General features: G+C 53.0%; 10 protein-coding genes across 10 annotated transcripts; 6 read left to right on the forward strand and 4 right to left on the reverse strand.

Moving 5' to 3' along the window:
* Positions 1-358: 358 nt before the first annotated feature.
* Positions 359-2,203, forward strand: P153DRAFT_333220 (uncharacterized protein). The gene is made up of 4 exons (XM_033665559.1): positions 359-603; positions 654-818; positions 871-1,097; positions 1,146-2,203. Exons 1-4 carry the CDS (start codon positions 409-411, stop codon positions 1,846-1,848), a joined length of 1,290 nt encoding a protein of 429 aa, XP_033527093.1. The 5' UTR covers positions 359-408; the 3' UTR covers positions 1,849-2,203.
* Positions 2,204-2,476: 273 nt separating this feature from the next.
* Positions 2,477-3,756, reverse strand: P153DRAFT_373406 (uncharacterized protein; the record flags this gene model as incomplete). The annotated part of the gene is made up of 3 exons (XM_033669458.1): positions 2,477-2,532; positions 2,582-3,219; positions 3,290-3,756. 3 exons carry the CDS (start codon positions 3,754-3,756, stop codon positions 2,477-2,479), a joined length of 1,161 nt encoding a protein of 386 aa, XP_033527094.1.
* Positions 3,757-4,068: 312 nt separating this feature from the next.
* Positions 4,069-5,254, reverse strand: P153DRAFT_333224 (uncharacterized protein). The gene is made up of 2 exons (XM_033665560.1): positions 4,850-5,254; positions 4,069-4,799 (listed from the first exon to the last, which is right to left on the reverse strand). The coding sequence occupies exons 1-2, from the start codon at positions 4,925-4,927 to the stop codon at positions 4,380-4,382; spliced, it is 498 nt and encodes a 165-aa protein (XP_033527095.1). The 5' UTR covers positions 4,928-5,254; the 3' UTR covers positions 4,069-4,379.
* Positions 5,255-7,807: 2,553 nt separating this feature from the next.
* P153DRAFT_382328 (uncharacterized protein) lies at positions 7,808-9,826 on the forward strand (the record flags this gene model as incomplete). The annotated part of the gene is made up of 6 exons (XM_033670133.1): positions 7,808-7,958; positions 8,014-8,109; positions 8,193-8,562; positions 8,622-9,003; positions 9,051-9,234; positions 9,285-9,826. 6 exons carry the CDS (start codon positions 7,808-7,810, stop codon positions 9,824-9,826), a joined length of 1,725 nt encoding a protein of 574 aa, XP_033527096.1.
* Positions 9,827-10,250: 424 nt separating this feature from the next.
* On the forward strand, positions 10,251-11,542 carry P153DRAFT_393671 (YjeF domain-containing protein; the record flags this gene model as incomplete). Its single annotated transcript, XM_033671252.1, has 3 exons — positions 10,251-10,529; positions 10,583-10,680; positions 10,742-11,542. The coding sequence occupies exons 1-3, from the start codon at positions 10,451-10,453 to the stop codon at positions 11,540-11,542; spliced, it is 978 nt and encodes a 325-aa protein (XP_033527097.1). The 5' UTR covers positions 10,251-10,450.
* A 170-nt stretch (positions 11,543-11,712) lies between these two features.
* On the reverse strand, positions 11,713-15,020 carry P153DRAFT_333233 (putative dipeptidyl-aminopeptidase B). The gene is made up of 3 exons (XM_033665561.1): positions 12,492-15,020; positions 12,154-12,423; positions 11,713-12,099 (listed from the first exon to the last, which is right to left on the reverse strand). The coding sequence occupies exons 1-3, from the start codon at positions 14,854-14,856 to the stop codon at positions 11,996-11,998; spliced, it is 2,739 nt and encodes a 912-aa protein (XP_033527098.1). The 5' UTR covers positions 14,857-15,020; the 3' UTR covers positions 11,713-11,995.
* Positions 15,021-15,112: 92 nt separating this feature from the next.
* P153DRAFT_363998 (DNA-directed RNA polymerase II 19 kDa polypeptide) lies at positions 15,113-16,481 on the reverse strand. The gene is made up of 4 exons (XM_033667491.1): positions 15,893-16,481; positions 15,756-15,836; positions 15,546-15,704; positions 15,113-15,491 (listed from the first exon to the last, which is right to left on the reverse strand). Exons 1-4 carry the CDS (start codon positions 16,139-16,141, stop codon positions 15,465-15,467), a joined length of 516 nt encoding a protein of 171 aa, XP_033527099.1. The 5' UTR covers positions 16,142-16,481; the 3' UTR covers positions 15,113-15,464.
* A 145-nt stretch (positions 16,482-16,626) lies between these two features.
* On the forward strand, positions 16,627-17,776 carry P153DRAFT_420657 (DUF962-domain-containing protein). Its single transcript, XM_033672257.1, has 4 exons — positions 16,627-16,779; positions 16,828-16,851; positions 16,907-16,966; positions 17,019-17,776. Exons 1-4 carry the CDS (start codon positions 16,747-16,749, stop codon positions 17,478-17,480), a joined length of 579 nt encoding a protein of 192 aa, XP_033527100.1. The 5' UTR covers positions 16,627-16,746; the 3' UTR covers positions 17,481-17,776.
* A 186-nt stretch (positions 17,777-17,962) lies between these two features.
* Positions 17,963-21,557, forward strand: P153DRAFT_364000 (ATP synthase subunit alpha). Its single transcript, XM_033667492.1, has 7 exons — positions 17,963-18,095; positions 18,287-18,432; positions 18,496-18,552; positions 18,609-18,729; positions 18,776-19,241; positions 20,619-20,760; positions 20,811-21,557. Exons 1-7 carry the CDS (start codon positions 18,024-18,026, stop codon positions 21,448-21,450), a joined length of 1,644 nt encoding a protein of 547 aa, XP_033527101.1. The 5' UTR covers positions 17,963-18,023; the 3' UTR covers positions 21,451-21,557.
* A 600-nt stretch (positions 21,558-22,157) lies between these two features.
* On the forward strand, positions 22,158-23,676 carry P153DRAFT_333241 (uncharacterized protein). Its single transcript, XM_033665562.1, has one exon. It carries the CDS (start codon positions 22,272-22,274, stop codon positions 23,541-23,543), a length of 1,272 nt encoding a protein of 423 aa, XP_033527102.1. The 5' UTR covers positions 22,158-22,271; the 3' UTR covers positions 23,544-23,676.
* Positions 23,677-23,745: the final 69 nt, after the last annotated feature.

A 23,745-nucleotide genomic window follows, 5' to 3' on the forward strand; every position in this document is an offset into this window, starting at 1 on the left:
TACGTGACATGGGTAGTCTGATCCGACTTAATTGGGAAACGACATCAGAGACAGACATTGAGTATCAGTCTTTCCTCAGTCATCTTCATGGTGTAGACTTTCCATTCTCAAAAAGTTGTTAGCGTCGCAAGAGTTAGCGCTCGATGTATCGATTTGAACATTGTGAGAGTCATTTCAGCTGAATTCCAACTGTGATGTAGCTCTTCCCCAGGAAAAGTACCCAAGATTGATGGTCGTAGGAGGTGTCTGGAGCAGCTGTGGAAGTGATAGTTGATGATGACGTAATCCGGAAAGATACTCCGCCGAGCGCCAAGGCGTGTGTCAATACGAGCTCCAGCTTGCTTCTCTCCCTTGACAGCTCGTACACTCAGCTATCCGCATTCGCACACTCGCAGTCGCACCGCAAGCATGGCAATGAGCGTCGACCAAAAACGCCTGAGGGCGACCAAATTTCCACCAGAGTTCGATAAGCAAGTCGACATTGAAAAGGTCAATATTGACTTGATGAAGAAGTGGATCGCAAACAAGATGACGACCATCCTCGGCGACGAAGACGATGTCGTAGTAGAGACATGCTACAACCTCATCGAGCAGAACCAATTTGTTGGTAGACCCCTCTCGCTATGCGCTCTTACGTGGACTGACCTCGCCAGCCCAAAATCAAAGAAATACAAATCCAGCTTACGGGCTTCTTGAACAAGGACACGGCCGCATTCTGCAAGGAGCTGTGGGACCTGATGCTGAGTGCGCAGGACAGTCCAATGGGGGTACCCAGAGAATTGCTGGAGGCGAAGAAGCTCGAGCTGCAGCAAGAACAGGTGGGAGATATCGAGGCTACAGATTGCAAGCTTGACTGACACCAAGCAATAGGCCACCAAAGCTGCTGCCGAGTCGCGTCGTCGCGAGGAGAAGGAGCAAAGTGATATGGTCGATTCATTCCGACGCAGCGAGCGGTCTGACCGACCCGACCGGTTTGACCGTGGACGCGGTGGTGGATTCCGCGGCGGAGACCGTGGTGGTGACCGCGGAGGCAGAGGCAGGGGCAGGGGCAGAGATTTCGACCGTGGACCTCCACGCCGCGATTCGCGATCACCACCGTACGCACAACGTCTAGAGGGGAGGGAAGCTGGCGCTGACAAGGACAGGAGACGGAGGTCCCCACCACCGCGCCGAGAGCGTGACATCTACGTTCCAGGCGGTCGCGATCGAGGAGAACGAGGAGACCGGGGTCGTGGACGAGGACGAGGGGGACGTCAGGAAAGATCTCGCGAGCGCCGTCGCTCTCCTTCAGTCACGCGGCCCAAGTCCAAATCTCCACCTCGTCGCGCGCGACGTTCACCATCCTCCTCCCGCTCTCCGAGCCCTCCGCGACGCCGAGTACGCCGATCGCCTTCTTCGGGCCGCTCGAAATCTCCCCCGCCGCGCCGCTCGCGCCGCTCTCCGTCACGATCGAGGTCTCCACCAGCACGGCGGCGCAACAAGTCATGGTCACCAAGCCACGACAGCAGAAGGTTACCCAGGCATCACTCGCGATCTGTAACCCCTCACGATAAATCGAGCTCACCAGCAATCAGGCTGTCAAGGTCACCGTCTCGAACCCCGCCGCGTCGCCGCCGCCGCGCAAGATCTCGTAGCAGTTCACGGTCTGTAAGCCCTGCCAAAGAAAGAAGACGCAGACGTTCCCCTTCAGCTGATTCAATCGATTCACGCGCTGATGCGAAGAAGCGAAAGCGTTCGCTCGCTTCGAGCAAGTCGAGGTCGCGCAGCAGAGCGGGTCGTGGGAAACGACCACTTACACGCTCACCAGCAGCATCACCACCTCCGAGAGAGGAAAGCATGGAAGAATAGGTCGGTACATGAATTCCTCTCATTTCCTCACAGCGATCGGGTCCCTACACTTTATCTACGCCGTCAACATATTTGCAGTGTGCACACTACAAGAATTTGGCCGGGCAGGTACGAGCATAGTCTAGCGACTCCCACACGTAAAACGTGTCACACCCTTGCTTCCTTCAACCTCTTGAATACCCTCTCAGTCGTGCCCAAGCAACAATATTCAAATACTTTCGCAAACGCCTTTTTGCAAATGAGGCTCCCGTCTTCAAACTTGCCAAAAGTGCAACTCCAATTCCATTTCAAGGTCTTCCTGATAAGCCTTTGTACACTAAACAATCTTTACCAATATAAGCCTACTATAGCAGTTGTAGTCCTTCTGAGTGCTTTTGTGAACTTGATTGTGCCACTTGTAGTTGTCTGATTGCGACGCGTGAGAGGGACTCGAAGAGCTGGCGCCTCGGCCGCGATGCGTTTCTGTGCGAATCGCGACTTCGAGCGTGTAGTCTGCGGCTCATTTGTGCCGGAGTATTCTTGGGCTACTCTCGCAGAGGTCTTGACACTGGCGTCGAACGGAGTATGCTCTTCGTGCGAGCGGATCGTCTTTGCTGTATGGTCAATGTATCGGGAGAAGTTTGCTGTCTCATCCTTTACGTCGTCTGCACTGAGCGGCTACAACGCTGATGTCGTCGAGTTTGCCTATGAAACATTAGCGGCGTGTATTTCACAACAGCTCATATATACACACCTCCTTCGATAGACAGCCCCTCGTCAATCGCCTTCTCCATATACGGGCTCTCAGCAAACGGATCCTCGGCAATGACCCTCGCAGCATTAACGAGTTGTTGCGCAACAAACTGCATGGCCTCGGCATATGTATGCCCTGCGTTGTCCGCATCGCCCTGCCACTTCTCCATGCTGTCAACCACATTCTGCACAACTTCGTGTTCCCATAAGTTATCCACCACACCGTCTGTCATGGCGAGAACAACATCCTCTTCCTCGATCTGTATGCGATCCAAGACTGCGTTGCCGGTGGGTGTGTCTGGACTGTTTGTCCCGAGTTGGCGCGGACAGTCGAACCAGTGCCATTGCTCTTGGGTTTTGAAGATGACTTCCTTGCTGCGCGGGCGGATGACTAGGATCTGCGAATCGCCGAGCTGCGTAACGTAGAGGAGTGGATGGGGTGGTGTTTGGGTCGAGGCACTGAGGAGCGCGGCGCAGGCTGTGGTTGTGCCGTGCCATTCGTTGGGCTCTAGGGTTGCTTGCTTGGTGTGCTCGTAGGCGGTTTGGAGGTATGAGACTGGGTCTGGTTCCGAGGACGGAGAGAAGGGTGCGCGTTCGGCTTCGAGGGCCCAGAAGTGCAGGATCAGGCGAGACCATAGACTATGCTACATGTTAGCATCTTATCTCCGCGACTGGTGGCATGTCGGATATTGAATGCGGGGGAACGAACGCAGCATGTCCCTTTTCTCTTGTTCCCCACGCTCCTACTCCGTCATTTGCTCCGACGAAATAGTCGCTGACCAGCACTGCGTCATCCCCGTTGGTGACGCCGCGTATCATCTCGCCGTTGACGGTTGGTCTGCGGTCTCGACTCTTGTTGTATGTACTCAGCGGCTCTGAGAAGCTTGTGGAGGGCAACGAGAGGAACGGCGGAGGGAATGGTCGTGAAGCTCTTTTTGCGAACAGCGCGTATCCAGCTTCAAAGTAGAAAGGTGACTTTGCTTTCGGCGGGTCGGCATCTTCGGGTACAGGTGTTGTGGTGCCCATGCGGGTTTCTTGTGCGCTTTTGGCGTAACATCGTGCTCCCGCTAGCTTCGCGATCGGTGACGTTTGCCAGGGTCGTGAGGCGTGTGAGAGGTGACGCTGGACTAAGACGCCGAAAGGGAGGCTGCGCAGGTGGTGGGAAGGTGCGGGCATGCCAGCGACGGGTTTGGAGGTTACGGGACTTCGCGTCCAAAATTGTTGGGTCAAGAGCGCATCGTCTTTGAGATCGTCGGCGGGTGGGGAGACTAAAGATTTGCATGCATAGGATGGTTGAGATAGGGCTGAGCATGACTAGCGTAGCCGGTAATGACGTCTGTTGGGCGTGAACTTGTCTTAGTTTCTGTTGGATAAGTGGGACACAACCATTCGTGCTCTGGGAACCCATGAAGATGAGGATGATTGTACAATATGAGAAAAATCTGTGCGTGGCAAGACGTTACCTGTTCTGTTGAAAGCTGGATAGTAGCAAAGCCATAGGAACGATCATTTCAATCTGATCCCATGCGCCTAAGTATTTGCTGTGGGCTTCGATAATTCTTGTGCTTCGACTTGGAAGGCACAAAAGGGCGATGAAGACATATCGAAGTCCAAATTACGTCAACAACTGCTCATTTGATCTTCACAGAGTCCTAGATAACTTCCAAACGATACACGACATCATTCAAAATGTTCGATATAGCTGGAGGGTATGTTGAATCAGACCTCCCTGAACACCGTCGCCCATGTGGTATCCCAAGCAAACGCCATGCAATGCAATCTTCTCCCATGACATCGATCTAAGCCCTCCTCTTGATAAAGCTCTCCAAATCCGCGCTCGTGGCCACACCCAGCACGAACTTCCGACTTGCATCTGTCACAACTGCAAACTCCTGCTTCCCACTCCCATCAACACCCCCACTGAAGAACTCCTCGAGCTCTTCCAGCGGCGTTTCCGTCGTGATAACCTTGTACCGTCTGCCGCGGCGCTGGAACTTGTGCATCGCCGCCTCGACCGAATCGCTGTCCTTGACCTTGCCTTCCTTGAGCAGCTCTTGCAGACGTGGAATGCTAATATATCCTAGCAGTGCGCGGTTCTCTTGCGCAGTAACGGTGAGATGCGTATAGTCGCGTTCCAGGCCGCTCATAAGAGCCCAAGATATAGGATCGGTGGGCTTAACAGAAAGGGCTGGGGGTGGATCAAGGTCTTCAACCGTTGCCTTTGCTGAGTTAGCTGCTATAATTGGAAATGTAAGAGCTTCATTCATACCCCACGGTATTTGTTCGCCCACAGAGCTTGATATTCGTTTTCTGCGGCGCCATTGTTGGCTGTTGCTTTGGTCGCCATGTTTTACGAAGAGAGTTGGTGGAGAGCTTGTCACGCAATCTTGCGGGAAGCTCAGCAGGCAGATCCTCGAGCCCCCGCACTAATTGATGCACGAGCCAGGAGTGAACGTCAGTGGTGTTTGTGCAGGGAAGGTGCAGCTAGTATCCAGGAGAGTTTCGAAAGCTGCAGCGAATGATCTGCATACATTCTAAGTGTCAGTACAGACTTGCAAGTCAAACGCGTCGTGCAATCAAGGTGTAAACCCAGCTGTGATTTGCAGTACTCTAAACAAACATACAAAGTTATACATATATCGCCACCATAGCTCAGCTCAGATTCCTAGCCAAGGTGCAAGGTACATGTTTGTTTCAATCGTTCCAGTCGATACATGGTGGTGTTGGGCGGCCACGTGATGCTTTGTAGAGGCGGCTAATCCTTGGAGACACCAAGCGAAAGGTCACTTGCTCTCGTAAACCTGCCAACTTCCGAAACCCATCTCTCGACAAGACATCACTGCCGCCAAAACACTCAGAATATTCCCAGCTATACTGTCGTTCCTTCTCCAGCTTCTAGAATATCTCGTCGACTGCCTTCCGACAATCACGATGGCTCGCTCGCTACACCGTAGCCCCTCGATAGCCCAAACACCGTACCCACCCAGGACGATGTTCTGCGCTTGAGCACCATATACACGATCGAACACAACGTGAATTGTGGTTTCGCGAGCATGGAAGACATAGGAAGCATGACTAGCTTCGAGGAAAGCTGCATGGACGGCAATACAAGCACCATCGCGAAATCGTCTCCTTCTGCGGATCGCACGACTGAACGTTCTGATAAGCATGCGTTTCATCGCTGATGGGACAAATCTGCCGACTTAGAACCGCTAGCTGCAATCCAGAGCGATGATTGGTGTCCGAAGACCGCGTGAACTTGCCAGGCTGCGAAATGATTTTCAAAAGCGAGATCGCGCAATAATTGTGGAAATGGCAGGTAAGCAACGCCACACAAACATGTGAAAGAGACGCAACGGGTTGCGGGTATGTGCAAAACCATGGTCAAGAGATGGAATGTCCAACCTTATCGATACGGCGAGTACTCGAGAACGTCCCGCCTTTGGACCATCATGCACAACATATGGATATTGCCTGAACATATACCGATTCTTGCTCCTACAGGCCGCTCTCTATGGACCTTGGCCCGAGGCCGGAAGAAACACCTTACCCCAAGACAGCCAACCGAATCACCTCTGGCATTGGCAAGGTCTGGAGACCCTATGCCGAACCGAAATATTTGTTTTGAGTCTGCGTATCCCAAGTTTGCGGTTGTTTGTTAGACCGTGGTATTTTGTTTTGTTCTCCCATCTATCTAGTAGGTCTCACATTTTCCTTCAAATCGAGCGACCACATTTCCAGGTACCTTCTTCGACCTTTGTCTTTATCATCATCGACCTCGAGTTACATTTGCTGTAAGTGGTAGTGGTCAGTATCTGCTCTTAAGACCTTGTATCTGAGGCATCCTCACACACCCAAGGTACAGTACTGCGGAGGGAGATCGAGGATGTTGCCTTGCATGTGTTGGTGAACGGTCTTCTGGCACTCATTCGCAACGAACAAATTCATGCCCATTTCATCAGGACCGCAGGCCAAACTGCAGACTTCTTTCACAGAACATCTCAAAGTACGAGGTCACTCTACTCATCATCCTGTAAAAGCCTTTGGGGCCACTGTAGGTGAGGCAATACAGGGCATTGCGGCCCCTTCGAGTGCTCCGGCGTTGTAATACCGACCAATCGACGAGCCGCTAGACCGACGCGTTTCTAGCAGAGCTCTTGGTGTTTGGAGCATAGGTTAAACCATACTAGCAGTTCCCGATAGGGTCGATGGAGATGAGGTATGTTTTACGCGATGAAGATGTTGAGAATCTTCGGGTTGACAAAGCCTTCTACTTTGTAGAGTATAGTGAGTGTCTTGTGCCTATTATTGCGAAGTGGCTATGTCCAAAGCTGACGACGACCACAGTAGCTGAAATGCAAACATGCCCTAAACAAGCGCCTGATAACGATGTCCAAAATTGTAGACCATGTCAATTCTACTTACTGATTACCTCACAACTTGCCCTCTCACCTTGACTTTACCACAACTTAACTGACCGAAACTTGCAGATTACCCAACATCGATTTTTCCCGACGATAGCTGCAAGACGACCGATATTCGACAAAGACTCTCAAAGTAGAGGAGTTGTGCTCTTGCCTCAGAGGCGCAGTCTAGCTTGTCATTGGCGGCTTATCTGATCAAGCCAACGAACCGCTCGTGGAAGGAAGCTCTTCCATCAACACAAGACCACAGAGACTATATCGACATCGCTGTGGCAACAGAAAACAACTATCGGTCTCTAGTCTCTTCCAGCATTTCGTATCCTCGCCGTTCTGGTGGAGTTTTCTGTACCTCCTCGCACGGGCCAGTAACTCAACACAACGCGCCAAACCTTGGAAGGCAGCGATAACACGAACAACGAACCCCACAACACAGCAAACACGACGCTCAATCGCTGCAACGCTGTGAAAATAGCGTCGGTGTATCCAGTGACAAAGGTGAATCACGTCGAATTTTTTCGGAGAGCCTAGCGTTACAATTGCGCGCAGGCCGAAGCGGTCACGTGCAAGCTCTGGCGCAGCTTGAAAGTTAAGAAGCGTCTCCGATCTCTTTGCTCTCCTCTCTCCCCTCACCCAACGCGACCCGACCCAACCACCCTCACCACCGCGCGTCATCAGCACAACCGGTTACCCATCAACCACGCGCCCTTCTCATCGCGCCCGATAGCTCGACGAGAATATTCGCGCCCTCTCGCATCCCTTACGCGTCGACACCACCCCGTGCAACCGTAAGCACGACTCGAACAATGGCGGACGAGGCAAACACACCTGTCGCGATGGACGCCACTAAGACGGTTGAGGAGGACACGCGTCCTACGGAAGCTGTGGCCGAGCCTGCCGTCGCTGACGCGGAGCCGGCTGAGGACGGAGCCCCAGCCACACCGGATGCTGCAGAGGGTAAGTACGATTACGCGCCATTTCGTAAGGAGATAGCTGACGCGATGATGCACAGGTCAACAGTCTGACGCCGCCCAAGAAGATACCCCAGCTGAGGATGACGCCACTGCCGACGCGAAAGACGACACAGCGGCTGCCAGTAATGACGCAGGTAAGTGAAGGCGTTGTCTTCTCCGAAGGAGTCGTGTTGGTAGCTCAGGTTCATCCCACGCACATGCTTACCAACTTGTCTAGATGCGACACCTGCCACAGAATCTGTCGCGGCGAACGGCACACCTGCACCCAAGAAGTCGAACAACAGCAAGCGGAAGTCCGGAGCTGGTGTACCCGAGCACAAGAAGAAAACGCCTAGCAAAAAGAAGAAGGCGACGCCCGACCTCCGTCTCGATGCTGAGCCGGGCGATATGTACATGGTCGCCATGCGCGGCTACCAGCCCTGGCCTGTTATCGTCTGTGATGACGACATGCTGCCAGAATCTCTGCTTGCTAAGCGTCCCGTCAGCGCGAAGAATGCTGACGGTTCGTATCGCGCGGATTTCTTGGAGGGTGGTAAGAACGCAAAGGACCGCCGGTATCCCGTCATGTTTCTGGGTACTAACGAATTGTAAGCCATTACACAGCGTTCACGTTGGAGTGCATCTTGTACTAATTCGTATGCTACAGTGCGTGGCAAGTTAACACGGAGCTCCTAACTTTCGACATTGAAGAGGTGAAGAAGGATGTCGAATCGGGCAATCAAGCAAAGAAGAACAAGGCACTGTGGCAAGCGTACCAAACCGCTGCGGAAGGACATGATCTGGAACATTTCAAACAGATGCTCTCCGCGCATGAGGCGGCCATGGCAGAGGACATCGCGCAGCAAGAGACTAAGGAACAGGAGAAGAAGGAGAAGGCTGCGAAACGCAAGAGTCAGCCTGCCGGAGAGTCGGATGATGTCGACATGGAAGATGCTGGTGACGACGCTGCTCCCTCCGCTAAGAAGGGTAAGGCGAAGGCGACCAAGAAGCGCAAGAAGGATGAGGAGAGTGACGGCGAGAACGAGAAGGTGTGTAAAGAATTTACAAGTTCTACATAAATACTAACAGTTGACAGCCTGCAAAGACCCCCAAGGCCAAGCTCAAGATCAACAACAACAAAACTCCAAAGGAGCCTTCCGCAGCGAAGCCTAAGAAAGAGACCAAGTCGAAGAAGAAGGCCAGCGAAGAAGCAGAGCCAGCTCAGCCAGAAGAGCCGCCCATGACTGAGGAGGAGCGCATCCAGAAGCGTGAGAAGCAAGGTAAGCACAACGATCAATCATCTTTCGAGGTCTTGACTAATATGCCCAAGTTCTTTACCTACGACATCGCCTGCAGAAGGGGTTCCTTTCTCGAGACCAACAGCCTAAGGATGAAGATATGGACAACATGTCTGATTATTTGAAGCAGCTCGAGTTGCACGACGATCTTGAGGCCGAGGTCATCAAGAAAACCAAGGTGCATAAGGTACTAAAAGCCATCATCAAGCTTGAAGGAATCCCGAAAGAGGAGGAGTTTGAGTTCAAGAAGCGTTCTACCGATCTGCTCAACAAATGGGGCGGCGCGTTGGCAGCAGACACCGATGCGGCCCCCGAGGCTGCGACCAACGGCGCTAAGGAGACATCTGAGCCTGCAAAGGAGGAAACTCCAGCTGCGAAAGAGAGCGAAGAGAAGACAGAGGAAGACACGTCTGCAGAGCCTGCCGTTGTCAAGACTGCCGAGGACGGTGACGTTGCGATGGCTGACGCAGACAAGGAATCCGACAAGGACACGTCTGAGATTAAGGTCGACACTACCGGTTTAAGCAAAGATGATGCTGAGGTAGTCGCTCAAACGGAGACATCTACTGCCTAAGCTGGCGCAGCTTGTGGCGAGCTGTCTACTGAAACGGCCCATGTTTTCCGGCCAGATTCCAGAAACGAACCTGGACTATGAAGGGTAATATATGCCTTCCTGAGTGCGCGAGGGAGGTTCATTGTACATATCGCTAGATGAGCGTGCAGGACAGAGTTTAGGCATGGGTCAGGTCATATTTTGCAGTCTGCATGCAATTAATGCAGCAGGTTGGTGGGACCAAGTGCTTGGAAATCGAGTGCTTCCACGGAACGGAGTCAAAGTCATTAGTTCAAAGAATGGAATTGGCGTTTAGCAATTGATGTTTGATGATAATCCGAGTGATTACCTGCCACTGTTCGAGTAATCATCGTTGTAAATGGCTTGTTCGAACTCCGAGGTTATTCTCTACTCTCTCTTGAACTTGTTGCTTGCATTAGGCCTGGCCCTCCTCTGCTGCATCATCGTGGCGCGTCGCGTCCACTTTCCTGCGGATCATGATGACGTTGGTTGAATTCCGATCTTTTGAACAAAACTGTCAAACTCGGAGTCGTCAGAACAACCATCTACAGAACTTGACTTCGCCCAACTGCCAAAGAATAAACTCCAATCAAGACACGTCCCATAGTCCCCAAATCTCTCAAAATGGCGAGCGCAACAAGAGCAGAGCTCATCAAGAAGGTGTACACCATGGTGCCGCCTATGCTTGAGAGCTTCCACAAAGGTAAGATAACTCACAGCAATGTTCTTGAAATTTGAGAATAACACATTACACAGGTCAACTGGGTCGTGTAGCCGTCATCGGTGGCAGCGAAGACTACACCGGTGCACCATACTTTTCCGCCATGGCCTCTGCAAAATTGGGTTGTGACATGGTACATATTATCCCCCCGCAGCACGCCTGATATCAACCCACCAAACTCACACAAAATCCAGTCCCACGTGATCTGCGAGCCAGGCGCCGGTGCAGTAATCAAGACATATTCACCCAATCTTATGGTACACCCGTATATGCGACAGTCCAAGAACCTTACACAGTCTGAGAGCGCAGAGTCCGTGTCAGCCGAAGTCGTCGGCATGCTATCTCGTCTGCACGTTATTGTCATCGGGCCCGGACTCGGACGTGACCAGCTCATGCAGGATACATGCGCACAGGTGATTCAGGAGGCGCGCAAACAGGGCATCCCCTTTGTACTGGACGCGGATGGTTTGTACCTTGCGCAGACGCGACCGGAGCTTGTGGACGGATGCACTGAGTGCATTCTCACGCCGAATGTGGTTGAGTTTGGACGGCTGGCAAAGGCAAAGGGCGTCAATGTCGACGAGGGCGACCCTTCGGAGTTGTGCGCAAAGCTGTCCAAGGCGTTTGGAGGCGTCACCATCATCCAGAAGGGGCCCAAGGACTACATTTCCAACGGCGCACATACGCTGGTGTCGGAGGGCGAGGGTGGATTGAAGCGTTCCGGTGGTCAGGGCGATACGCTGACGGGGAGCTTGGCCACGCTGCTCGCGTACCGCAAGGCGTATCATGACAAGATCTGGGACCATGGGACGGACATGGATAGGAGTGAGACGCTGGCGCTTGCGGCATTTGGTGGCTCGGCGATCACCAGGGAGTGCTCCAAGCTGGCGTATAAGGAGAAGGGCAGGTCGCTGCAGGCTAGTGATCTGACGGAGCATGTGCATACGGCGTTCTTGAACATCATCGGGGAGAAGGAGGAGACGCCTAAGTTGTGAGTGGGAGGGAATCTCACTACTGTTGTAGGGATGAATACGAACAGCCGGTTGACTGGGATGAAGAATGATTATGTATAAATAAGCATACGCGGAGTCTAGGTTGGGGATTGCATACATACAACTTGATGACGAAATGAATACTGGACAACACTTCCGGCTCTCAGTGTTGAGGTGCTCGTGCACATCTTGCTCTTGATTGTTCTCCTAAGCTTAGACAAAATGACATAAATAGATTAATCTGCGATTCCCGTTCTCAATACTCCGTCCCTTGCACCACCTCGACGTATTCTGAGCATCGAGCAAGGGTGAAGTGTTAATGCAATACCGAAAAACTCGCGAGGAGCAACTTGCAGTGACATGTATTCAAGATATCAGATAAACAAACGCCTAGCATGCCATCAAGCACCGCACCGCACCAAACTCAAAGCACCAACGCTGTTACCCATCAAACACCTACTGCCGCACCTTCAACTTGCGATCAATCTGCGCCTTGGGCGCCACATTCTCCACCCTCAACCACTCACCGTTGAACGCATTGATAAGCCACCAATTCAGCTCTAGCCACCGGGTTAGCCACTCTGTCATCCTGAAGCACCAAAGTCTGAACTTACTATCATAAACAATCTTGTTAGCGTTGTGGAAGTAGATGCTGTGATCCGAGTCCGGGAAGACATGCACATCGTAGTTCTCAACACCGGCAAGATCCAAGTAATCGAGCAGAGTGAGCGTGTTCTGCATGTGAACATTATCGTCTGCGACGCCGTGCATGACGAGGAAGCGGACGTTTTTCGCGAGAGAGGTCACGTCGCTGATGGAGGTGTTGTCGTAGCCGTCGGCGTTGTTCTGGGGCTGGTGCATGTAGCGTTCCGTGTAGATGGAGTCTGTGGCGGTTGTAACGTCAGTGATGAGAAAGGGAGAGATGGATGGAGAAGGGGAATAGGGAACTTACCGTAGAACCTCCAATCCGTGACTGGAGCAACGGCCATGCCGTATTTGAATGTCTCGCCTGCATCCGTTTCAAGCGTCTTTAGTGTCTGGAAGCCGCCGTAACTCCATCCCCAGATCGCTATTCGCTCGCCGTCGACGTACTTCTTCGCCTTCCATATCTTTGCCGCTGCAATTTGGTCGAGCGCTTCGTAGTGTCCGATGTTTCCTCTCGTGATGCAGCGCAATTTACGGCCGAGGAAGCCTGTGCCACGTCCATCGACTGTGACGACGATATACCCGAGAGTAGCAGCAATGTACATCTGGAAGTCGACTTCGAACTTCTTGTGCACCTGCTGCGAGCCGGGCCCACTGTACTGGTAGAACAACACAGGGTATTTCTTCTTCTCGCTGAAGTGAGGTGGTCGGCGTTCGATGACGTTCAGTTTGAAGCCGTCGACGTCGATGGTCTGGTACTTGAGGATGGGGAGTTCGTGTTGGCGGGCGTAGCGCTCGAGACTCTTGTTTTCCTCGAGGGTCTTGGTGTACTTCTTTGTGGTGGAGGGCGTGCTGATGATTTTCTGCCAGGGGATGCCGGGTCCTTTGCAGGAGATGAGGGCGTAGGAACCGCCAGCGGAGAAGGAGGCATCGTAGTAACCAGATGGGTTGTTCTCGATGACTTCCCTCTTGCCTGTGCCGTTTAGGTAGACGGCGTATGGGTGGCGCTCGATGGAGCTGCGCTCAGTGGATATGTAGTAGACGAGGTTGTTCTTCAGATCTACGCGCGATGGCGCATCGACGACTTCCCATTCCCCCTTGGTAAGCAGGATTGGCTTGTCGCTGTCCAAAGGCGTAAAGTATCCAATGTGGTCGTAGCCCTTGTAGATAACCGTGTCAATGTATCCGTCGTCCTTGCGACCGTTCTCGGGATCAGCGGGCACGAACGTTGTCTTCTGAGAGACCTCGAACCAGCCTCCATCGAGCTCTGCTACGTTCTCCGTCCTGACAGTCTTTCCGGTTCGTTTCTCAACGTCCATCAAGACAACTTTGAGGATGTCACTTTCTCGGTTGGTCTCCCGAACAAGGACCTGCTTGGTTTTGCCAGCCCAAACTATCTCAGTGATGAGACGGTTATCGTCTTTGAAGTCATCAGCGATTTTGACGCTGAAAACCTCGCCCTTCTCAACATCGTAGAACTGCAGCGACACGATGGGGTTTGGCGCACCGGCCTTGGGGTACTTGATATCACGGACCTCCGGATAGCTCTCCTCTCCAGGCTTCGGTCGTTCTCCGCTCGGTCGCGAGACGAAGTATTGTACGGGGAAGGTTGGAACGGTCGATTCGTCTGTCCGTAAGAAAGCCACGTATTGACCGTCTTCAGACCACCATGTCGCGCTGTTTCCTGAAAATACTTCTTCCTCGTAGACCCAGTCGGGAACGCCATAGAACAGCTCTGATCCGCCGTCTGTTGTGATTGGAACGACCTCGTTTGTGTTGAGCTTGCGCAAGAACATGTTGTTATCCCTTGTGAAGACAACGGCATCTGACTGGGGTGACCATGATGCCAGCTGTATCCGGCGGTCCGGGTTCTCTGGGTCCAAAGGCTGACCAGTTTGCGTCTCAACGTCGAAAATCCAATACATTCCTGTAAAAGAATGCCTCCAGTTCTTCTGCGAGTCCGAAATAACGAGCACTTTCTTGAAGTCTTTGCTGGGCCATACATTGCTGGGTTGTACATAGGTGCCGTTTACTTGGAAGCCACTCTCCTTCATCAGCGTTATGGTTTTAGCAGGCGCTCCACCATCGTCTTTGCTTCTGATGTTCTCGACAACCAAATAGTCTTTGCCCGACACGCCTTTCTCGAGCAACAGGCCGTCTTCTCCGTTTGGTCCTGCGATCCATTCCACACGCTGCTGCTGGGCATACCATTGCCCGCCGAGCACGCTGTCGAGCGTGACCTTCTTCCCAGAACCCTTTGTCGAGCTTGCGAGAGGGTCGTGTGGGCGGGAAGATGCATGCTTGTAGCTGCCATTCATCAGGAAGGTAACCAGTGCAAGCCCCCAGCCTATGGCACAGATGATGCCAACGATCCAGAGCATTCGTCGCGCCTTCTTGTCTACCGGCTCCAGCGCGTGGTTTCGCCCGTCTTCAACATCGAAACGCTCACGCGCCTGGCCAAGCTCGCCGTCATCCTCGTCCCTGTACTTCTCCGAGAGCGTCGGTTGCGATGCACCTTTGAACGCGTCGTCGTTGATATGCTCGAGGACTAGCGACGTGGTCGAAATCGAGGATCCAGAGGCTTCCGAGCCATCTTCCGAGATGCGCGTCGATGTGTCGTGTCTTCCAAGGAGCCCTGCCTCCTCCTCTTTCAAGGCGTGCTCGCGCGACATCGTGGCGTGTATTTAGTTTCGAGGTCATAGAACTACAACCATATCATCACGAAGATTCTAGTAATGGCGGGATACTGTCCGACGGGGAAGTTCAGATGTACAAATAGCGGCCGAGCTCAAGCTGGCAGGCAGCTGTTCACGGCGATCACGGTTGCGGAGTTGGGACGGAGGTTTGGGTGCTGGCGTTGGCCGAAACAGACCAACCCAGCCAGAGCCACTTTTGACACATGATAAAACCACAGACACGTTGCACAATGAAGACATCAAGACGCATTGTTTTATTCAAATCCTTTTCGGGGTAGCATGAATACTAAGGAGCCCCTTACCCAACTCCGCCGCTACGAGTCTGGAATCAGCCTCGCGCTCATACTTCCCATCTAGCACCTGCAAGCATTTGGAGCTACACATGATTTTACAGCAGAGTGTTTCTCCGGGGAATCCCACAACATGTACAGTCTCGGTGTTATCGACTCGCCATACGGTGACTCTTCTGTACCAGTCTGTGGCAAAGTCACCTTGTTCGTCTTCGCCAAAGAGGCGCCAGGCTTCTGCTGACTGCCTCGTCTTGGCCTATCGTCCTTGCCAAGCGCTATCCCATCGCTGCCACTCTATTGCGACAATGGGCCAAGGTAATCCTAGAATCCGTTGGTTAGGTAAACGTTCTTGATTCAGTCAAGTGAGCTGCCTACCTCTTTCATGGTTCCGACAGCATACATTTTATCGATGTCAGATCGGATACCCTTGATCTTGATGCGAATATTAGTGCCCTTCTCGATGACTTGTTCGCTGTTGTCGGTCCATTGAGGAGGTGTCGCGTTCGCGTCGAATGTGATGTCGGAGGGAATCATCTAACGCCTGTTAGTGACACGCAAAGGCAGTTATAAGCTGGTGAGTTTTACATTACGACCCACGAAGACCTGTAGGGAGCCGCACTCGACAAAGAAGCCGGTACGGAGCACTGAGGTAACTATACCGTCCAGCTAGACAAGCGTTAATACGGATGCTATTGCTGTGCATCTGGAGAGTTCAGACGTACCACCTCTCCCTTGTACGGCCGCCACACGATAGCCTTGTAGTGGACGACATACTCGGCAGAGCCGGACCCAGGCATCACTTGTCCATCGGAAATGTCGAACGAGTCCAGGACGCACACGATGGTGTACTTTCCGGTGCTCGAACCCTCCTCTTTCTGCAGTAGCTCCTTGTGTATGTGTGAACGGATCAGGGGACCGAAGTACGACGGATGCAGCTGGATCGTCTTCTCGAGCTCCTTGAGGAAGAACATGATCGCGCGGTGTTCTCAAGACTAGACGTGGGAATGCACGGTGGGACGGTGGAGAGCAGCGGGAGGTGAAGGGCCTGGAGACAGCTTCCCAGATGCTATGCGACTCTATTGTCTGAATGCGCGCGCACTAATAAGCGGTTGTGAGTGCTTGCGCGTGGTCCTCAAGCACGACGCGCCTTCCACCTGCAACGCGACTCTTATTACAGAACCCAACTGCCCATGCGCCCAGGTCCAAATCTTGCGCGCCGTTTGTCTGGGTACGATATTACAGGATTGGCAGTCGTGGGGAAAGGCGGGTGCAGGCTCGGAGGACAATGCACGGTGAGCGTTGGGAGAGCTCAGAAGATGGCAGAGCTCGGCCGGCGGAAAATCATGTGCCTAGCCCGCATCCGTGACAACTGCCAGCTCGACAACGCGCCCCACACTCATGTCGTGAGACCTTCACCTTGTGCATCTGCTCATCACTCGGCTTTTGCGACGGAAGCGTGAGGTCTCGGCGATCTGGACACACTGTTTCATTGTCATTTTCTTCTGTTCAAGATATGGTCCCTTGATAACCGATCGACCCTTTGAAGCGCAAAAGTAACTTTACCACATCCGGCACCATGTCCCTCAACCTCGAGAAGCAGCTCCTCTTCGTACGTCATTTCTGCACGAATGCATGGCTGAAACTGACTGGAAGATAGTATGGGTCCTACCACCACAATGCTGTGGGTTTGATCGCCCTGAACAACTGTCGCGCGTCGACTAATGCATCTTTCACAGGTCAATGTTGGTATACACATCATCTGCGTGCCTCCGATCCTGTTGACGGCCATCTTGCTTGTAAGAACAGCTGACTGCAAGACACGATGACATGCGCTGATTATGCTATAAGCTCACCAATACCCCTGCCGTACCACTGCCATCCTGGCTATCCGTCCCTAACCTCCCCCTCAACGTCGGCACGTTCGGAGCAGTTTTGTACTCGACATTGTACGTCCTCATGGAACCTGTCGCAGGAGGGCTTCTTGCCCCTCTCCTCATTGGTGGCACAGCTTACGCAAACCACCTCACGTCGACGTATGGAGCCACGGCGAACTGGGCTGCTGGCGGTGTTCACGTCATGTGCTGGATAGCGCAGTTTATTGGACATGGAAAGTTTGAGGGAAGGGCTCCCGCGTTGCTCGACAACTTGGTGCAGGCACTCTTCCTGGCCCCCTTCTTCGTCTGGTTCGAGATTCTTTTCTCGCTGGGCTACCGTCCTGAATTGAAGCGCCGTATAGACAAGGGGGTCGAGCAAGAGATTGACAGGGTCAGGAAGAGCAAGGGAAAGGGCCAGAACGGGTCTGCGAAGTAAGACCAGATGCTTCGCCTTGTGGATGCGTCAACATGGAGGAGCGGGACAGTCTTGAAGAATTTGAAGGGGACGCCAGCCGTTGAGGATGTGAGTCCGTATGGGAGGAGAGCCTAGCATTGCACAGGAGTCAGGTGTACTAGCAACTTGTCGATATTTGGAAAGCATGCACGATGTATATATGGGAGTCGAGCGTCGTAGTTTTGCAGCGGGATACCTAGATAGAGCCTTGATTAAACTAATGAGTGTAATTTTGCTGGAGGCCAACTGGACGGCGAATGTACGCCTTTTCAATTGCCACATCCGCACCCTCAGTGTTGTGGTCGACTACTGTCCTCCGTGTAGTCCTCGTTGACGGCTCGTTTCGGGGAAGGCGTGGGTCCGTGCACGTGGGTTGCGCTTTCCTCGTCCGGGAGGGCTCAAGTTCTTCCACCCTCCAGCAGAGAGCTTCCACTCCTCCACTCCATCACCATCTCCCCTCTTTCCCTTCTGCATCAATCTCAATTGGTCGCAGAGCCACCTCAATAGCCTCTTGAGCACCACACCATGTTCTCAAGAGCCATCCGCCAGAACAGCCTCCGGGTCGCTGCAATCTCTGCCTCGAGCAGGATTGCGTTGGTAAGTCTCATCGCACCGCCCGCCATTGCGCCTGCCGCCTCGTCCGCCATCGCCCGCAGCCCTCAGACCGCCGTTCCGATGCCATTGGCCCCGCCATGGAGCTTCGCCGATGGATCTGGGGGGGCGGCGCTGGCTGTGGGGGCGCGCCTCTTTTGCCGAGCCGAGTACTGACGGTTTTTCTCTGCCACCAGACCCGCGCCACGCCCGCCTTCACGAGGGCCTACGCCGCCGACGCAAAGGCTACCCCGACCGAGGTCTCGTCGATCCTTGAGCAGAGGATCCGCGGCTTGCAGGAGGAGAACAACCTCGCCGAGACCGGACGTGTGCTTTCCGTCGGGTACGCCGCACCGCGCCATCGCCAGCATTGCACCGGGACACTCAGCTGACGAGGGAACGACAGTGACGGTATCGCCCGTGTCCATGGCATGAACAACGTCCAGGCCGAGGAGCTCGTTGAGTACGCCAGACCCCCTCCCCCGCCATCCACGCCCACGGACGCTAACGGGACTGCAGGTTCGCCTCCGGTGTCAAGGGCATGTGCATGAACTTGGAAGCCGGCCAGGTCGGTGTTGTGCTGTTCGGTTCCGATCGATTGGTCAAGGAGGGCGAGACTGTCAAGCGTACTGGAGAGATTGTGAGACGATTTGTTCTGACCCTCGGATGCCAGCTAATCAAGACAGGTCGACGTCCCCGTTGGCGCGCAGCTCCTTGGACGTGTTGTTGATGCTCTCGGCAACCCCATCGATGGCAAGGGCCCTCTCAACACCACCGAGAGGCGTCGTGCCCAGCTGAAGGCTCCGGGGATTTTGCCCCGCCAGTCTGTCCGCGAGCCTGTCCAGACTGGTCTCAAGTCTATCGACGCCATGGTCCCTATCGGACGTGGTCAGCGTGAGCTGATTATTGGCGATCGTCAGACTGGCAAGACTGCTGTCGCTCTCGACGCCATGCTCAACCAGCGTCGCTGGAACAACGGTTCTGACGAGAAGAAGAAGCTCTACTGCATCTACGTTGCTGTTGGTCAGAAGCGATCCACCGTTGCTCAGCTCGTCAAGACTCTTGAGGAGAATGATGCTATGAAGTACACCATTATTGTAGCTGCCACCGCCTCTGAGGCTGCCCCTCTGCAGTACATTGCCCCCTTCACTGGTAAGTAGTCCCTTCTCATTTCTTCCCCCCCGCCCCCAGAAATGCATTTCTGGAAGACCTAACCTGGGCGCCTACATGGTCATGGGTAAGTACCTTCCTGGAATTTTGGACATGGCAAGTACCTCCGGGACACGGTGTGAGTATAATATCTGGCATTGCTGCCGTGTCTGTATCCTCCAGCCTGAGAAATCGCCATGGCTTCCCAATCAGCACTCCAGAGTGCCATGGTCGAATGTCTATGGCAATCCATCCACCTCGACGTCGAGGAGTGGTTTTTGCACCCCATTTACCAAGCTGTGTTCGGCAACAGAGCTACTCTCGACGACATCTGTGCTGCTTCAGCACTTACGTATGCTCCTGGCTTGGCAGAAGTCCTCTTTTCCACGACGCCACCCTCTCTGGACTTCTTCAAGTCTCTCCCCTTCGCCACCACCAAGGGCCTTTCGAGGTGCTGGATCATATACGTGCACACCTACGAGAAGGAAGGTTGCCAGCCTCTGATATGTGTCGGCTCCGGAACGTCTGAGGACAATGGCGGTGGGTCGAGACTCATAGTCTACGAAAAGGCCGACATCGCTTCCAGCACACTCCCTCGACACATCAAGATCGCCCTCAGTGGAGGATACAGAAAGACCCACACTGCCCTTTTATGCTCGAGCAAGACACCTGTAGCCTCCCTAGCACCCAGGGTTTGTCAATTATACCTCGGCATCGAGAGCATTTTCCAAATGGTGTTCTTTGCAGCATTCTTCAACGAGATGGAACCAGTATGGCTCCACCTGGTGCCTTGGCTCCAGATATGGTCGCCGCCACTCATGCTAAGACTGTGGCGAAGATCAAGTCTGAGCGCCGGTATCACTGCGACACCTACGACCAGATCTTTGCTTCGTCCAAAGCATTGGAGCAGCACCTCAATACTGCCCGCCACCACGAAGAAGTCGCTATCTCTCAAGGCGCATCCATAGCCCCGCCTTCCGCAGAGACGCTGAGGTCCCGCCAATTCGTTGCCAACGCCAGAGCCGAGCGGCGGTTTTACTGTGGCATCTGTGATCACGCAGCTGCCGGTCTTGCCAGGCTCGCCATCCACAAGAAAACCAAGGCCAAGCTGAATCCAAAGCTGGCGTCTCTCTGACCACTCGACGCGTCCACTTAACCCAACATGCTTCGCGTCAACATGGCTATCTTGAGGGCTCAACTTATGCATTTCTCTCGACGATTGCTGCCCACGCCTCCGGACCAAGAGATGTAGTCTCCAACCCGGATCATGGATGTCGTCGCCGCCCCGGACAAAGGACGTCGTCGCCGCCCGGACCTCCAGGACTTTTTACTCTTTCAGCTTTTACTTCATCATGCACGATACTAATGGAACGAAAACAGGAACTGCAATCGGCGAGTGGTTCAGAGATTCCGGCAAGCATGCTCTTATCATCTACGACGATCTGACGAAGCAGGCTGTTGCCTACCGTCAAATGTCTCTGCTGCTCCGTCGTCCCCCTGGTCGTGAGGCCTACCCCGGAGAGTATGTCGAAATTCCAACTTTGCCACAAACATATTCTAATCTCACGACAGCGTTTTCTACCTCCACTCTCGTCTTCTCGAGCGTGCGGCCAAGATGAACGACAAGCTTGGTGGTGGTTCGCTCACCGCTCTGCCCATCATCGAGACCCAGGGTGGTGACGTGTCTGCCTACATTCCCACCAACGTCATTTCCATCACTGACGGCCAGATCTTCTTGGAGGCTGAATTGTTCTACAAGGGTATCCGACCGGCCATCAACGTCGGTCTTTCCGTGTCCCGTGTCGGTTCCGCTGCCCAGGTCAAGGCCATGAAGCAGGTCGCTGGTTCCCTGAAGCTCTTCTTGGCCCAGTACCGTGAAGTTGCCGCCTTTGCTCAATTCGGTTCCGATTTGGATGCCGCTACCAAGCAGACTCTCAGCCGTGGTGAGCGTCTTACCGAGCTTCTCAAGCAGAAGCAGTACTCCCCCATGGCCGTAAACGAGATGGTTCCTTTGATCTACGCCGGTGTCAACGGTCTTCTCGACAGCGTCCCAGTTAACAAGATCCTCACGTGGGAGGCTGACTTCTTGGCCCACCTCCGATCGAACGAGTCTGATATGCTTGCCCAGATCGAGCGGGAAGGTGCGCTCAGCAAGGATTTGGAGGCCAAGTTGAGGGAGGTTGCCACAAGCTTCACCAAGAGCTTTGCGTAGATGGGAGAGGCGTGAAGAGTGGGTACTCCTCTATTCCAGCGGTTCTTTGCGGGGTCAAAACATGTGCTGATTGGTCCTCTGAGAATAGATGTATAATAGAAGATGCGTCCTCGCCATCAGCTGTCTCAATATGGAAGATTTTCTCGTTCATGATTGACCACGGTTGCAGTGTTACGCGTCCACGATGCCTCTTCTCCAAAAAGTCGACTACCCTATCATGTGATTCCCTTTTCCTCCGTTAGCGATGTGCATGCGTCTCTGATCTTGGTGGATGAGAGTGGGTCGACTGTATATCCAAATTCCAATTCATGTTCAACGCCCTTCCTGCAGCGTTTTGGTGACTTCTGTGACGTTTTGACACAGCTCTTGCAACAGCCTGACAGTTACATGTAAGATCTAAGTAAAATTTGAACACTTGGGAAATTATTGGTATACGCCCAACTTCCTTTGCTTGAAGTATGTAATCCTGAAATTATGTTGCTTTGTTTGGATAAGAGCCGAAATTTTGTAACAGCTTGACAACTACATCTTAGAGTAGTGTAGGATTTATGTGTCGCAGTTTCGAGTTGTATACGCCTAGCACGCACTTTTTCAAATTTCATCTTTGCGGTTACGGTACAAACGGAGCAGTGAATGGCGGGAAGTGCACAGGCCCTGACCGCCAAGCCATATGAACACTCGATTCGACATTTCAACTATGATCTTTCTCCAAACACCTTTCGCCACTTTTTGGTGTTTTGGTCGCACCAACTTGGATGTTAGCACTGGACGCAATACAATGGCCGTGCAAGTCCGTCAACTAAAACTCCTGGGCATCAACCATGACCGATGAAATTCTTGTCCACATTTCCACACCTGCCACGAAACAAAATGACGACTTATATCAATCTTTGGCTGATGCCTACAAGGAATTCGAGCCGTACCGACGGCACCCGGATGATGTTTGTTTAGACGAGCCTCGTCAAGCAAACGAAGTCCAAGTTCCGCACAATGTTTCTGTCCTAAACACCACATCGACAACGCCGAAAGGGAGCTCGAATGATGCGGACGCGAATACTTCAATATTTTCAACCAGCAAAGACTCATATGGCAGTTTTCCGTCCTACCCTTCTCCTGGGGATCAGGAGCGTCTGGACAATCAGCTTTACTATGACGATGATGGCTCGGTGCCTGTGTCAAGTCGACTCGCAAGATTGGACCACATTCATGTAACCTGGAGAAAACAGACGACTCCTAAATCAAGTTTTGTGGGCAGACAGCGGCCGGCTCCGCGTGATGAAGATGAGGATGAAGCTGATACTGCCTTCATTGAGGATTCGCAGTTGGCGGCCCAGGCCCTGCAGAGCCAGTTGCAGGATGGCTATTCCACGACGGACGAGGACACTGAAGAAGACGAGGTTGATATTGACGAAGGAGTTGAGAAGGATGAGTCAGACGTTGAATCTGGGCGGAACAACTTGAGCTCGAGCGCAGTGGAACCGACGCCGTCGACCCACTCAGCAGTGACGAGGAGTGTCAGTGCAAGTCATAAAGAGTCTCGGCTTTTGGATAACACCTTGGACTTGTCACTTTCTATTGTGCGGGATGCAGAGAATAACCGAATCTCTCTGACTAAAAGCGATATTGCTCTGCATCCTCCGGATTTCACTAAGCTCCCCTTGGATGCTTTCCCGCCAGCGCCGGAAGTCTCCATAGCACAGCCGGGTACTTTACCCTCGCAAATCACTGAATATCTCGCAGCAATCAAAATACAATACTCAGCACGCTTCAAGCCCTCCAAGAAACTGCGTACGCTCGAATCCGACGAACGCGGTTATTGGTCGGTCGGCTGCACAACATGGTCACAGAATATTCAGCACGAGTTTTGGACACGCCTATGTGAATACGTTCAGAGTGGGAAACTCGGCTGGGGCACTACATTGCATCGGGACCTCGGGTCTTCTCGGACGATTGGTAGAGTCAAAATGTATTGTTGGGGCGAGGTTGTGGAGCATTTGTGGTTGTTGTTGTGGGTTTGCTCCAAAGGGAGGGTTTCTGGGTCTGGATCGAAGTGGGTTGATGCTGATGGAATTACTATTGTCGAGGGATCTTGAGGTCCGTCATAAAGGTTGGAAAGCAAACGGCAGAGTTGAGTGTTTGCCATGGTTTGGATAGAGATTGAACGTGTGCGATGATAATGAAAAATTGGTATTAAATAGCCTTTTTTGCGATTATGATTGAATTTACAAGATGAACTCAATTTAAGTCTTTCCGAAACTACCATTCCCAAAAAGGTTGAAACCAGCGGCCGTTTAC

Source organism: Dothidotthia symphoricarpi (genome assembly GCF_010015815.1).
Source record: "Dothidotthia symphoricarpi CBS 119687 unplaced genomic scaffold P153scaffold_4, whole genome shotgun sequence".
Taxonomy (NCBI): Eukaryota; Fungi; Ascomycota; class Dothideomycetes; order Pleosporales; family Dothidotthiaceae; genus Dothidotthia; species Dothidotthia symphoricarpi.